The sequence below is a fragment of the Macrosteles quadrilineatus genome, unplaced genomic scaffold (genome assembly GCF_028750875.1).
Source record: "Macrosteles quadrilineatus isolate MER2022 unplaced genomic scaffold, UCM_ALF_1.0 Scaffold_1__1_contigs__length_201487025, whole genome shotgun sequence".
In the NCBI taxonomy this organism is placed as follows: Eukaryota; Metazoa; Arthropoda; class Insecta; order Hemiptera; family Cicadellidae; genus Macrosteles; species Macrosteles quadrilineatus.
The window spans coordinates 57,561,884-57,578,097 of NW_026542594.1; the positions used below are offsets into that span (position 1 = coordinate 57,561,884).

General features: G+C 35.6%; 1 protein-coding gene across 2 annotated transcripts in view; it reads right to left on the bottom strand.

The window, feature by feature from the left end:
* Positions 1-3,291: 3,291 nt before the first annotated feature.
* LOC128983197 (lysosomal alpha-mannosidase) overlaps positions 3,292-16,214 on the bottom strand; it is a 92,252-nt gene continuing 79,329 nt past the window's right edge. For both annotated transcript variants that reach the window (XM_054402392.1, XM_054402391.1), the window contains exons 15-17: positions 13,369-13,602; positions 12,885-13,034; positions 3,292-3,574 (exon numbers count right to left, since the gene is read on the bottom strand). In XM_054402392.1, coding sequence (XP_054258367.1) covers positions 3,353-3,574; positions 12,885-13,034; positions 13,369-13,602 — 606 coding nt within the window. In that variant the 3' untranslated portion in view covers positions 3,292-3,352. The remainder of the gene's footprint in view (positions 3,575-12,884; positions 13,035-13,368; positions 13,603-16,214) is intronic.

Sequence of the window (16,214 nt, forward strand, 5' to 3'; positions counted from 1 at the left end):
CTTCGTCTTCGATCACTTTCCGACTAGTACCTATTTTTCAAAAGATTTGTCTATTTCACATATGACATATCATATCCTATATTACTGGATCTGTTCGAAATGAAGAGCTTAAAGAGTCGACGGGATGTACTAATGCTGACATTTCTCCACAAATTGGTCAATGGAAAAATTTATGATAGCGAGATCTTATCGCTGTTATCTTTCCTTGTGCCTCGTCCCCCGTCCAGAGTCCGCGTTTTGTTGGCTCCCACATTCGCCCGGACTTGCCTGGGTGCCCAGTCTCCTGCCAATGTTTTGATGAGGCTTTATAATACATTACCCCAGGGTATTGATTTATTCAACTCGACCCTAGCCTTTTACAGAAATCAGTTGAATGATAATTTATTTTAAGAATAATTTCATAGTACCATGGCTGTTATCTCAATTCAATTTGTTGTGTTTCAATTTAATTTAAGTAGCTCATTTTCTGTCGTTACTGTTGTTTATGTAAAGTTTTATTTATTTAATATTGTGTTGTTGCCTGCATGATGAAGAAAAGACATTTTGACACGTGTTCACACAAAGTATGTACTGTATTATGAGAATTTATACTATGCTGCAATGTAATTGGACGTAAGTCTGTATTGTAGCATTTAAATAAATAAATAAATCTAAAGTCAATGATCAAATATAAAAATGCAAGGTGCGGCAAAAAAACCCGCTATTTTCTGTATCTATTTTCTGCAGTGCACAGGTTGTCTGAGAGCGGTGTGGTTAGGCTCCTTGGAAAGCCTAAACAATGCCATTATTTATGGTCATAGAGCAGTGGTCACCTGAGCCAAGAGTCGAATTAAAAAAGTATTGATTCAGTCATTGCAACTCAGTGGCAGTTCCGTGCATTCTTTTAATTAGGGCAACGTGGATTCCGTCAAGTAGCACAGTCATGTGGTGGGTTACCAACTTTAGAACAACGGCTTCTGCATTCAAAAAGAAGCTGACAAGCCGTCCAAAGTAGATCGGTCGCCAGACAACTAACATTCGATAGAGTTTAATGCTGCTATGGAAAACAGTCCCTTGTAGGCCCGCTCGAAAACAAGGATCTGCTTTGAACATGTCCGCTTGTTAACAAAAATTTTGAGGTTTGATCTTAATTCTTATACAGATTAATTTGTATTAATCTGTTTAATTATCATGACGGAAACTCTCCATGTCGACCTAATTTAAAGAATGCATGGAAATGCCGCTGAGTTGCAAATTAATTAATCATAACGTTTAAAACGACTCTTTAACAAACGCGCGTTGTTCAGGTGACCACTGCTCTATGACTACAGATAATAGCATCGTGTAAGCTTTCTAAAGAGCCCAACCACACCACCCTTAGACAACCTGTTGCTAAACAGTTTGCTGCAGAAAATAGATCAGTTTTTTTTTGCTGTACCCTGTATAATTGAGCGGAGCGAGCGAAGCTCTTATAAGTCGACTCTTATGCATTTCGTAATACGCAAACTCCTCCTAGACGGCTGAATCAATCGTTTTTAAATTTTGCATGGTGATAAAGACCATATCGGTGAGTGCCAACATCTATATGGCGTTAAATGGGCGGAATCCGCCCCACTGGGTCTCAAAGTTTCAATGTAATCCTTATGGAAGCAGTATTTGACACATAAACAAAGACATATGATCAGCTGTTGACTTTTGAATGCAGTATATAAAGAAATAGCTTATTGCATTATTCCACAGATATTAGAACAGAAACGGTATGGATCATAAATATAATCAAATGACGACACTAGCTTGAGGTCAGTGACGTAGGGAGTGGTGAAGGAAGTACTGTAGTAAAGGTGAGCAGTCTGGAGTGTGGAAACTGTTTATGACGATTAGATTTAGGTATCTGCATTCCTAAAATTCTATGGGAGGGGAGGAAAACGGGTCCACGACTTAGGAAGTGGTGAAGGAAGTAGTCAAGGTGAGCTGTCCGGAGTGTGGGAACTGTTTATGACGATTAGATTAAGGTATCTGCAATCCTAAAATGCTATGGGATGGGAGGGAAACAGGTCCCCGACGTAGGAAGTGGTGAAGGAAGTAGTCAAGGCGAGCTATCCGGAGTGTGGGAACTGTTTATGACGATTAGATTAAGGTATCTGCAATTCTAAAATGCTATGGAAAGGGAAGGAAACAGGTCCGTGACGTAGGAAGTGGTAAAGGAAGTAGTAAAGGCGAGTTTTTTCGGAGTTTGGGATCTGTTTATGACCAATAGATTAAGGTATTTGCAATCCAATAATGCTAAGGGAAGGGAGGTAAACAGGTCCGTGACGTAGGAAGTGGTGAAGGAAGTAGTAAAGGCGAGCAGTCCGGAGTGTGGGAACTGTTTATGACGATTAGATTAAGGGTTCTGCAATTCTAAAATGCTATGGGAAGGGAGGGAAACAGGTCCGAGACGTAAGAAGAGGTGAAGGAAGAAGTAAGGAGAGCAGTGTAGAGTGTGGGAACTGGAAACCGTTTGTAGCATTTAGATTAAATGTATCTGCAATGCTGAAATGCTATGAGAAGGGATGGAAGCATCCTTACGACATAGAAAATTGTGAAATAAGTAGTAAAGTATAGCAGTGCGGAGTGTGGGGATTGTGGCAATTAGATTAACGTATCTAAAATACTAAAATGCTATGGAAAGTGATGAAAACAGGTCTACGATGTAGGAAGTGGCTTAGGAAGTAGTAAAGTATGAGCATAGTGTGAGAAGAGAACCGTCTGTGGCAGTTAGATTAATGTATCTTTAATCCTTAAATGCTATGAGAAGGTGTTCAATATTGCAACCCATCTCATCTAGTCTGGATTAGTGATGGACCATCATATGTTTTTACATTTTACATATGCAGTTGTTTAATATAGTTCGGCCGCTTAGAAAAAGACCTGCGCGCTAATGCTAAACCAATGCTTGAGGAGGTCGCTTTCTAAGCGACCGAACTATAAATATAATTTAGTGTTGTGTTGTGTTTGTAAGAAAATAAAAGAGTTTATAACAATTTATTCTTTCATTAACTTTAATTTCACCAACAGAAGGGAAGGAAACAGGCCCCACGACCTATATATATATATATATAAAATTATACTTTTTACAACTTAGGATGTGATGGTGTTTTGCTCCAAAAGTGATGTAACACTAATTTCATAACTTTGTAGAGACTATACCTGATCAAGAAGAGTTTACAATGTTTACATCTCATTGCACATTGATTAATTATTTGACAGATTGGTGGTTCTTCTGATTCAAACATATAGTATAAGGTAAACAAAAAGGAAATAAAGAAGAAATTATAACAAAATAAAACAGTTGTATTAAACAAAAAATGTGTTTGCTATAGTTTAATAAGAATCATTGATTTTGGAATGATACATCAATAATGAAGGTTTTAATTGACATCGGTGTCAAAGTAACATTAGGCAAGTCTTGAGTCTCTGTTCTACTCAATGTCTCATAATTGTCGACTCTGTTTTCCTTTTTCTTCCAAACAAGACGAGAAACTTCATTCAACCACTGGTTAGCCCCCAATGATGTTTCTCGTATGGATTTAATTGAGAATGGCTTGAAAATTTCCTAAAAGAGACGAGAGAAATTAATTTATGATATTTAAACATACCTATTTACATTCTATACTGGATATGAATACCTATCTCGAGTATCTAAAGTATCGAAATAAAAACTATCTATCACAAACACACTCCACGAGCTATATTATTAGTAATCGGGCTCAATACAGCAATCAGGTTTTGGTGTGCAGATGTTGTTACTTTAATAGTAATAGTACTAACTAGCTCAATACTTGCTAAAATATTTTAGAGCAGGTGGATCAGGTACAATCATATTTTTAAGTTCCAATATAAATATAGTGGAGATTGTCCGTAGCATTGAGGATTACTTCCTTGATTTTAATAAAACGGTGAGCAACGACTTTATTGTAATAAACCTTTAGAGAATAAAACTTAGGTTTTATTAAGCAAAACTGAATACAAGAATTAAACAGAATAAATAAACAAATCTGACTAAAACATTAAGAATGTCAGCTGACATTTTGTACAGTACTTGGAATATCACCACATTCTTCCGCTCTAGTAAATTTTATACACATCGAATTTCTTAGGTAACACCTTTGGTCTGGTTGACCGACGTGGTGGATGAGGTTGATTGCAAGGAGCGCTGCTGGTTTGATGTTCATCATTTTCAGGAACACCATCTGACGTTGCTGGTGGTAAACATAAATCTGTATAGTTTTGAAGAAGCGGTTGTGACGAAGTAGTGTTCTGTTCCAGAAGGAGCGATTTTGACGAGGTAGTGTTCTGTTCCAACTGTTCATCACCGTCTTCGTTTTCATAAGTAAGATTTGTTGGATTTTGCATTACATTTCCTCTTGGTGCTAAATATCTTAAGGACACAATTGATTCTCTTCCTTCTTTATTGCGGACTAAAGAATATTTTGGGTTTGTCTCAATTACTTCAACCTCTTCGACCAGTGGGTCAAACTTACTGCCTCTTATGTGCTTCTTCATAAGAACTTTTCCAGGAATAGTCAGCCAAGTAGGGATAGTTTCTCCGTTGCTAGATCTTCTTTGATGTTTAAACATTCTTTCGTGCGGTGTACAATTTGTAGCTGTGCATAAGAGGGATCTGATGCAATGAAGGGCTTCATCTAAAACACTTTCCCACTGAGTTATTTTCATCCCTCTCGATTTCAATGCTAGCTGAACAGTATTCCATATTACTCCGTTGAATCGTTCAACTTGCCCATTTCCACGTGGGTTATATGGACTTGCACGACTTGTAGCTATTCCCAAATTATGTAAAAATGATTTTAGTTCTACCGACATAAAACCGCTACCCTGGTCTGTGTGTATATATGATGGTGTACCAAAAATACTGAAGACTTTGTGAAGTTGTTTGATAATAGTTCTTGAGCTCATATCAGGACAGGGGAGTGCAAAAGGATAACGTGAATATTCGTCAACTATAGTTAGAATATAGGTGTTATTTGTTACTGAAGGGATTGGCCCTTTAAAATCCATATTAAGCCTCTCAAATGGGGCCATAGCTTTGATGAGATGTCCACTAGAAGTTTTCAGGAATTTTGGTTTGATCTCTGCACATAGTGGACAACCTGCAGTCATTTTTCGCACATCTTCGACTGAGTAAGGAAGATTGTGGGTTCGGACCCAGTGCACCATTCGAGTAACGCCTGGATGACATAGTGACTTATGTAAGTCAATTAAACTTTGATTTGGCATCGAACTGCAGAGTCGAGTGAAGGCATCAGCGACTGTATTTTGAATACCAGGCCTGTAGACAGTGTCAAAACTAAAACAAGACAGTTCTAGCCTCCATCGTTGAAGTTTCTCATTCTTTATTTTGCTACTGTGTTTTTGATCAAAAATAAATGACACCGACCTTTGATCTGTCACAATCTTGAAATGCCGTCCAACTAAGAAATGTCTCCATTTCCTGACTGCCTCGACAATAGCTGCTGCTTCCTTTTCTATTATCGAGTGTCTCTTTTCACTGTCTGATAACGATCGTGAAAAAAAAGCAACTGGACGACCCATTTGACTAAGAGTCGCTGCAAGTGCATTCTGTGATGCATCAGTTTCTACTACGAATGGGATAGATTCATCAATAGTATTAATAGCAGACTGAGCTATCTCTTGTTTCAGTTTTTCATAGTCAGAAACAACTTCTGGAGGAATTGGGAATGTTTTGCATTTAACTAATCTGTGTACTTTTTCAGAAAATTGAGGGATCCATCTTGAATAGTGAGCTAGCATTCCAACTGCACGCCTTAATAAATCAAAATTACTAGGAACAGGTAAGTTCAGAAGGGGTTCAAGTCTTTCAGGATCCGGTTTAATAGTGTTATTTTCAATTAGGTATCCCAGAAGTCTGATTGATCTTTGGGAGTATGAACATTTGTCTTGATTCAGAGTCAGCCCGTACTTGTTGGCTGCTGCCAAGAAATTTGCAAGATTTCTATCATGATCTTCTTGATCTTTACCACAAACCGTCAAATCATCTAGATAAGCAAAAACCCCTTCTAACTTTTCTTTACTGATTATACCATTAATTACACGCTGGAAACAAGCAACTCCATTGGTAACTCCAAAAGGTATTCTGTTGAAATGATATAGTTTTCCACCTGCTTCGAAGCCAGTGTATTTTTTCTCATTTTCACAAATAGGGATTTGATGGTAAGCGCTTCGGAGGTCAACTGTACTAAATACCTCATACTTAGAAATTTTTGAAACAAGATCTTCAATATTTGGTAAAGGATAAGCATCAAGGTTAGTGAAACGGTTAATAGTTTGAGAGTAATCAATGACTAACCGTCTTTTGTGATTCTCATTTTTGGTAACCAGGACTTGAGCCCTCCAAGGAGAATTGCTCTCTTCAATTATTCCTTCAGACAACAATTTACCTATTTCATTTTCTATAAATCTTGTTTCATCAAGGGAGAACCTTCGAGATTTTATTTTTATTGGGTGACAATCTGGTGAAAGATTAGCAAATAGTTCAGGAGGTTCAACAATAGCTGTAGGCAAACTGCAAGGGCCCAAAGTTAGTGCTGGCTTAGAACCGCCAAATGATATGCATAGATTTGTATACTTAGAGAGAATATCATGCCCAATTATCATGTCTGCACAGAGATTAGGCAAAACTGAAACCTTAGTTTTTATATGTTGATGCCCTAAAAGCTCAATATCAACGAAGCAGTGCCCACAGATACGGGATTGTAAGTCTACAGATGCCATAGAAATCTGGCCTCCTCCAGGAACAACTAAAAACTTTGTTTTGTCAACGAATGTTTTATTTATGAATGTTTCAGAGCTACCAGTATCTATTAGAGCATCAGCGACAACATTGTTAATCTTAACTGTAACTACAGACTTTGATAAACATCGAGGAGCGGCAGCCAGCAGTCCAGACTCATGACTTTTCTCCATGGCTGAAAGATTAGAAGATTTACCTGATTTTTTACGACGACAAACAATTGAGAAATGACCTTTTATCCCACAGTTTCGACAATCAGCATCCCTGGCTGGACAGACATTTCGAGGATGTTTGGCTTTCCCACAGAAGAAGCATTTTATTGTCCCTGAGGCAGCCAGTGATGATTCCTTATAACATTCTTCTTGATTCATCTCTTGATTTAAAGTACTGCATTGATTTTGATGAGTTTGTTGGTAGATTTCTGAGTGTTTCTGAGCTGATTCTAGAGCTCTTGCTTGAGCAACGGCATCCTCTAATTTCAGAGTATTGTTCTCTAGTAGTCTTTGACGTATTTGAGGAGATAATAGCCCAGTGATGAATGAGTCTCTAATGTAATCGTTTTTACTTTCTTCTGCATTAACATTACGAAAATTACAATCTTTACTCAAAAGTTTCAGTTTTTGTAAGAATTGATCTACAGACTCCCCAGGTTGTTGCTTGGAAATAGCTAATATATGCCTTGAATAAACTTCATTTTGAGGTTTCACATAGAGGGTCTGTAAAACCTTCACAGCATCTTCATAGGTCTTTGCTTCTGAAATAAATTCATATACGTTGTGACTAATGTAATTTATGAGTAGTTTTAACTTTTCTTCGTCACTTACTTTATCAACAGAGGATACAAAATTTTCAAAAGTCCTCAACCAATGTTTGAATTCAAATGCTGCTTTGGTTGTATCAGGTAGACATTCAAATCTTTCTGGTCTTAACAGTTTATCCATTTCTTTCTCTAGTATTAAGTGATTGAATAGAATGGTTTATAGGAAGCCTATAGATACTGATTCTCAGACTAATTATGATAATATTTGCTTAATAAATTGTAATAAACCTTTAGAGAATAAAACTTAGGTTTTATTAAGCAAAACTGAATACAAGAATTAAACAGAATAAATAAACAAATCTGACTAAAACATTAAGAATGTCAGCTGACATTTTGTACAGTACTTGGAATATCACACCATACAATATTTTTAATGTGCAGCCTTAAATAAATAAATAAATATTTCTTTATTGTCACATAACATTTTTTGATTGTAGCATAGCTAAAAAACAGGCGACATTTTCAAATTATGTAATAATAACATTAAAAAGTAAATATAAATATGAATAGCTAGAATTAAAGATTAATCTAATAATTATAAACCATCCACAATGTCTTAGAATAGAAATAAATTACAATAAAAGGAGATTAAATGGAAAGTTGAAGATTAAAATAATTACAGAATCGAGCTGTCCATTAAAAATTCATTAGTGCTGTAATAAGTTTTACCTAGTAAAAAGTTGGCAAGGCTGCTTTTAAAAGAATTAGTATTTATTAATATTTTTAATTTTGGGTCTACTTAATTTATTTAAAAAAAATTTCCCCATGTAGGAAGGTGTTTTTTCAACAAGTTTAAGATTGTGTCTAGGATACTGAAAATTATTTTTGAATCTCATATTATACGAATGCTCAAAGTTTCCCCTGCAAAATTGAGGGTTGTACAGTTAGCAAGGTTTTATAAATAATCAAATTTGGAACTGACATTATATTTAACTGTTTATAAATTGGTTTACATGAAGCTTTCCATGGTGAAAAAGTTATGATTCGCAAAAACCTTTTTTGGACTTTGAAAATTCTATTTATATCTGTTGAGTAGCCCCAAAATTCAATACCATATTGAAGTATGGAGTAATAAGCGTAATACATCATCACTGGTTTTTAAGTCTATTGTATCCCTTAAACATAAAATTTGGAAACAATCAGAGTTGAGTTTGCCCAAAACATATTCAACACACCTATCCCACGCCAAATGTTTGTCAATGTACAGGCCTAAAAATTTAACATTTTCATCAGTTGAAAGCTGTGTGAAAGCATTTACATTTTGTCTATTCTGGGGTGTAAAAAATCTAACCAATTGAGTTTTATCTTGATTCATTTTCAATCCATTTTTATCAAACCAGTTCCCTAGCTCATCAAGACACTCAGTAATTTTGACAACTAATTCCTCATAATTTTTTGATTTGACAACTGCAGTAGTGTCATCTGCATAAAGAATAAGACTATTGGAAACATTTTTAGGCAAATCATTTATGTATGTAAGAAACAGAAGTGGTCCGAGAATGGACCCTTGAGGCGCCCCGAATTTAATTTCCTCCCAATTAGATTTTATTTCTTGATTATTTTTAGTTATTTTTGTCCTTTGGAAGCGAGCATTTAAGTAGGATCCAAGCCAAGATATCGATTTAGTAGAAAATTTATATAATGCTAATTTCATTAGAAGAATGTTGTGGTTAACACAATCAAATGCCTTGGACAAGTCACAGAACACACCCATTGTGCTCTGCGACCCATCCAAGGCCCATGCCACCTCATCGATGAACTCAGTCTTTAAAGCTGTATGAAGTTAAAATATTATTCATGGACCACTTTACACATTTTAAAGTAGGTTTAGCTGCCGAATCAATTTGCCAAGTACAGCTGTGGAAATGCCGGGCGAAGCCCTACTCACTACGCAATCAATAATTTGGTTGGGATTAAAAAAATTATTTTGAAATGTTTATGTTTTCTACTACTATCTGATGGTTTGAGTTGATTATGGACACTTTTTTAATCCAAATAATTTTTTTTAAGTTTTATGACTATAATTAATTGTTGCAGCGTATCTCCAACGCTTGATAAGGACTGCATTGCTCTATATATATACGTCTAAACGATTGTAAATAAAAAAAAAAATTATTTTTACCAAACTGTTAAAAAGTGTTAATGAAATAATAAAAATCATGATAAGAACAATATGACTTCTTTTTATTGCCAAAACACAAAACATACTTATCTAATCAAGATACAAAAAAACATATTAAAAGTGTCTATGCTGGTTTACTTTAGTTGAAAACTTATTAAAAAAAACTTTCATGGTAAAAAATAATATTACTTCTTTGCCATTATAAGAAAAAATTAAAAAGACTTATCCTACTATCTATAATATTAAAACGTGATAGTGGTTTTTTTATTTCACGATCCTTAATCAACCACTTGACAGATTTTCATGATTTTTGTGTTGAAAGAAAGATAATTTTGAGAACTAGGGAATGTCGAAGACATAATTTTAGTTTAGGGTTTCAGTTTTTTGGAAATTAAGTTTTAAATTTTAAAAAGTCTAGCAGCCGACGCTAACATTCTACTCTAGCTTTTGGTATAATAACAGTTGTAAACATTCTGTGTTTTTCGACACAAATTCAGCTTTTGGATGAAAATGAAATGACATATGTAGAATTGACTTATTTATACCATATGTGTAATGCTATAACCGTTCATACGTTTATTTAATCGGTAAGAGGATGAGAGTTTATTTAAATATACATAGTAAAATAATAGATGTTCTAATTTATTTTTTTGAACAGTCTTTAAAATATTTTAGTTTGTTTTTGTGAAATATAATTTGTTATAACTAACAGCTGGTTGAATAAAAAATATTCTATAGATTTATGAGGTTAGTTTATTTACTCTGAGATTTTGTCATTGATTATAGGAAATAAGTAAGATTCTATAACCATTGCTGTATACGAATCGAAGTTCACGAATCTTCAAAAGAAAGCTTATGAAAATTATTTTACTAGCCTATTCGACTTTTTGAGGAAAGGTTGGGGAAATAACAATGATCACATGTTTTAACTCATCTTGGAAGCTTTTTCTTTACTATCAATTTTGAACTGCTTAAACTATAATTGCCTGAATTAGTAATAGACACAATATATATATATTAATGGACTACTCGATTCCCATACGTAGGACGGGCCAACAGCTCGTAGCACAACAAAATTAAAACATACTGAAATTGTCCGTGTTGGTATATTTCTAATGTTGTATGGTACTCCTCAAAGCATTTATGGAGGACTAAAGTTATAAATGTAGCCATTCTCAGAGTCAGAGATTACATAAATCGTCAAGCCAAACTAGTATAGGCTTGTCTAGATTGTAGACTTTAAACTTAATCTTCTCCTTGAATGATATGGTACTCTCATCAACGGATATGTTTGAGCTCGGGTTATAAAAGGCCTGACACATAGCTTTTACATGATTGACTATAAAAACCTTATTTTTAGATCTCGGTCAGTCCACTCCTTCATGACTGAAGTGCAAATTCAAAAAAATCAACAAAAATCTGTCTTTGTCAATATAACATCTGCAAAGAATGGCATGTAATTGACCTATATTTTGTAGAAAAATAATCGGTCAAATCAGGCTGTGGATAGCTCATTGTCCCATTCAAGGCGCTGTTCCATTGCACATATCTTCTTCTTCTTCTGTCCCTCAAATTTCTTACTGTTCTTTTATCCTTTTTGTCTGTCCTCTTGGCCTTTCTTCAGTTTTGTCGATTACTTCATCTTTATCTTGTGACATAGGAATAGGCTCACCAGAATGAACACTGCTAACATTTGGTACATTAGGCCTACTCATAACCTTTTCCTTAGGTTTGTTACAGTCCTTCCTTTTCTGTGTTACGTCCTTCGTCCTGATGTGAATGCATAGGCCTATCCCCAACTTCATTGTTTGATTCATTTTCATCATCCGACATTATTGTAGGCCTAACACAACCAACAATACTAACATCTTGTCCATGATCTAGATTCAGTTCCTTAGATTTGTTACACTCCTCCGTCTTAAGTAAAGCTATCGCCAGAAGGCCCAGGCATATCCTAAACTTCATTGTTTTCATAACATTTAGTTTCAACATAAGGTGTACTAGCACGAAAGCTACTTTGCTCATAATGTACATTCATAGTCAGAGGTGTAGTTGCAAATTTTCCAGTGTGGGAACTCTCGTCATTTTCATAGAAAACACAGGTCGCTTATCAATATATAGGTTCTTTGGAAAAAACATAGTGGCAAAGCCGTTCACACCCGTTCCCGCACACCTACGCCACTGCATATATGCAAGGTATAAAACATTATGATCAAGACTATATATAGTCTTGATCATAATGTTTAATACCTTGCAGCACTTCAATACTGCTTATATCATCGTTAGCTTCAGATACTGCACCTAAATACACTCATTGTCTGATTCTTCAGAGTTGTCAGAAAGCTGAACAGTGTCGTCTCTTTCAGAAATACTATGATTCAGTAATTCTATGAAGTCTTCTTCAAAATTTGGTTAATTCATACTAAACGTCATTTTTTTATAAAAACTACAACACATTCTAGTGTACAGAATAGATTCCACTAAACCTATTTCACTGAATAGATGTACTTCACTCAAGAACACGTACATAGATTGTCTTCCATTGTCTGCGCACGCTGACTCAGCCGGCTGGTTTTGTAAACAGATGTTACGAGTCAGTGATGCCAACCCACCAATCAGAAATTCATAAAAAGTTATCAAAACAATAATATTGATAAACGGCCTAAGGTAACTGTTGATGGGGAAGAAGAACTTTAAAATACCTAAATAACGTTTCCATGTTTTGGCGTATATATACATTGTACACTAGTGACCTTCAGATTGATTTGCGTGTATATACAGCCAACACTCGCAACTGAATAGCGTCGTTGGTGTGTATATATACAGCCAACGCTCGGGAAGGGTTAAGTCCCTGTGTTTTTCAGGATACAGCCCAGAACAATTTTCGCAGCTAAGGAAACTGATGTACCTAACCCTTATGTAAAGAATTTGTGCCATAAAACACAGTTGTATTTTGGCAGTGTAGTTTGGCAGTTAGAAAAACACCTCTACAACCACCAGTTGACTAATCATTGTAATTTTAATAATATAAGCTCTTCTGACACGTTATAAAATCTAATCTAAAATATAATTCACTCAGGAAACAGACAGAAGACATTGGTGAAGACCACAATGGCTCCTAATATCTTGGTGGAGTGAGAGGTGGCAATTACCTGCAAGTTGACAATCACAGGGTCAGCTGCACTCTTGTCATCGTCTTTCTCCAGAACGTGTTCCAGACGCAGCAGGAATGTTGTGCCTTTCCATGGCTCCAGGGTAAGAATTTGAACATTGTCTGGTAAAGCTTTCTGCAGACCTGAGAACTTTCACCAACTTTATTATTTCTGCTACTTGAAAATGTTACATTATGTAATTCTTATTGTGATCTATGATAAATTCGATAGAAGCCAATACTGAAAGAAGCATATAGTCAGAGGTGTAGTTGCAAATTTTCCAGTGTGGGAACTCTCGTCATTTTCATAGAAAACACAGGTCGCTTATCAATATATAGGTTCTTTGGAAAAAACATAGTGAGATAAACCGATGTTAGTTTTTGTTTTGAAACCCTTTGGTTAAACAAAGTTTTGGATTACTGATTTTTTTATTTTCAAATAGTCAAAGCTCCACTGTACCTCTGTTACAGATTAGTTATCTTACTTCCATGTTGTAGTTGGTTCTCCACTGGTCAAAGGTAAGACGTGTGGGCGTAAGGAAGGTCCAAGCGGCCAGTACTCTCTCCTGGACAAGTCTTCTCTCCTCCACTGTCTGTGACTGTGAAGGACCTCCGATCACCAAATGAGTCCCTCGTGCCACCAATCCTCGGCCAAACGCCTCTTCGTTCAACGCCTCACCCACACCAAATGCATCATCATGAAGCATCCTTCGGTGCAACTGTTAAACATCAGTTAGATTTGGATTAACATAGCCCAGCCTAATTTGAGGTTTAAAACATTTTAGATGAAATTTATTTCAGCTTGAGGCATTAATTTATCACCTTCTATAAGCTATGTGAAACTGGGATTAGTTAATTATAGATAGTGTATCTAGATAAAATGTATAAAATTTAAGAGTGGGCAGTATCAGTCGGCCATATTGGATAGGAGTCCCATAAGAGCAATGTAATCTTTTGAACCAAATAGTGCCGTTATTTTTTAACATAGAATTGTGTTTGATGAGTCATTGGAAAGAAAATACAATTTTACAGGGTTTTGCTTTTAATTTTTTTAATTAAAGAAATATTTCAATAATTATAGCAAGAAAACGCTTGTTAAAGTTTACAATTTTATAGAGGTTTTTTAAAAGGAATATTTGAAATTCAAAAAAGCAAAACCCGTATAGCATTTAATTAATTATCAAATAACATTTGTTTCATGAAGAACCGACCTAAAACTGCACTCGTGATATGGTTAAAAAAAATGCAGGTTTTTGCTGCCTATCACGGTGGCAGCTCGGCGTAGTGGTTTGGCAGTTTGCCGCGAGATAGCAGCACGCTCGCGCATTTGGCGGGAACTCAAATCAGGTTGTGGTTCTACATTCATGTATCGCGCTGCTAATTTTATAACTTTTTTAATTAATGTGAAAAAAATTATTGTTATGATTATTGTTGTCACAATTATTGTTATTGAAAGAAAGGAAATGAACTGGGAACGGTGAGAAATTATGTAGAAGGCGGAAGTGGGGCGGGGGCGGCGCCAGGCTAGGATTTTTTTTTACTATGTTGTTGTCAAGCATGGTTAGGGGCGGAAGGAAGGTGAAGGTGAAGGGGGAGGTATGGCCCGAGAGGATTAGGCGCAGTGTCTTTAGAAGTGTTGTTTAGTGCTAATAATGAACTATGAATTCGTTTAAATATATTTCTACAAAGTATGCGGGTGGTGAGGTGGCAAGTTATGAACAGAGAGTTGAGTTAAATCTGCTAGGCCCATCAAAACCCGATTTTGTTACTATAAAATGTCAAAAATCCTGTAAAAGTAGGAAAGGATTTATGTTTATACTGTTCAATTATGCCTTAGATAATGCCCAAATGGGACCTAATGAGTCCTAACTCGCCAGGTTTATCCTGAAGTTACTTAGGCTGGGCGTTGCATGGAAAATGTCCAGAATACAGTGGTGAAGGTGTCGATGACAACTTTACTCTGACATGTTTTGAATATGATCAATTCCACGAAATAGCAAAGAAATCATTTGAGATTGACAACTTCAGTGCATCTCGAGCAGAAAACATCTCACAAGAAGAAAGGACCCGAAACAAAGAAATCAAAATCAAAACAGCACATATAGACAATGTTCCAATCAAAGAAAAAGTGTTAGAGAAGGAATGCAAACTCCTGGAGGCTGAGAATATGGTTCAACACTCTGAGAAACATTCTGACCTTCTCACCAGTGTCCAGATGGTTCGAGTGGTTAGAGAGAGTACGGAAGAGCCTAATAAAGAAAATGGGATAGTTGACGATAAGCCGATAGAAACTTCCAAAATACTCAAAGTCTTAAGAGTAGCTATGCTGGAATCTAGTGTCGAAATCGAGAACAGGATCGTTGCGATAACTGACAAAAGGAAGAAAGTGAAAACAGAAGAAAAACAAATTAAAGCCGAACCTCTATGGGATGTGAAGAAAACTGAGACCGATTCAAAATTTATAATTAATAAGTAACGGATGTGGCATGCAGTTTGACAATTTGATAAATATGGATCAAATTTGATAATTGTGGTATTTGCAATTTGACAACAACGGAGGTTGTTTGTGGCCTCTGGGACCTCTAACAAAAAAGTAATCGGTCCCGGGTCTAGGTCTTACCATGAGACCTACGGTAATCTATACTTATTTAATACGCAAGCAGATTTTTTGTGACAATTACTCCTCCGAAACTACTGAACTGATTGTCATGTTTTTGGTGTCATTGGAAAGAGCGTAGCGTGAAGTTGTGCAGGAAACTTTCTTTTTAGGGAAATAATGAGAGAGTGAGGCCCTGGAGCACTTTAAAGTTTCGTATTTCCCCATAAGGATAACATAGGAGATAATTTTTATTTACAGAAACATATGTTTGTTATTTGAACATAGTCAAAGTCTACTACATAATAATTGCTGTGTATTATGACTGTTGATGTATACTACATTTAAATTTAAGGATTGTATACCTTAATGTTTATTCATAATGGATCTTACTACTTTATTTTAATTCTGGGAATAGTAAAATTTAGTTGAGATTAAGTTACCATGATTTAGAAAACTTTGCTATAATTGAGCGGAGCGAGCGAAGCGAGCGAAGCTCTTTGGGATCAACTTAAATGCAAACAATATAACACCATCACTCAATAACGGCTGAACACATTTCAGCCAAACTTAACAAGACTACTTAGACTAATAATGAGATGGTTTGTAAACAAACAAATTTCAATTAGATAATGCTAATGCAATTTAAAACGAACTTAAAATTTAAAATTTTTAACATTGGGCTTATGGGACTAAAGTAGCTATGACAGTTTTTTTTGTTTACAAGAAAAATGT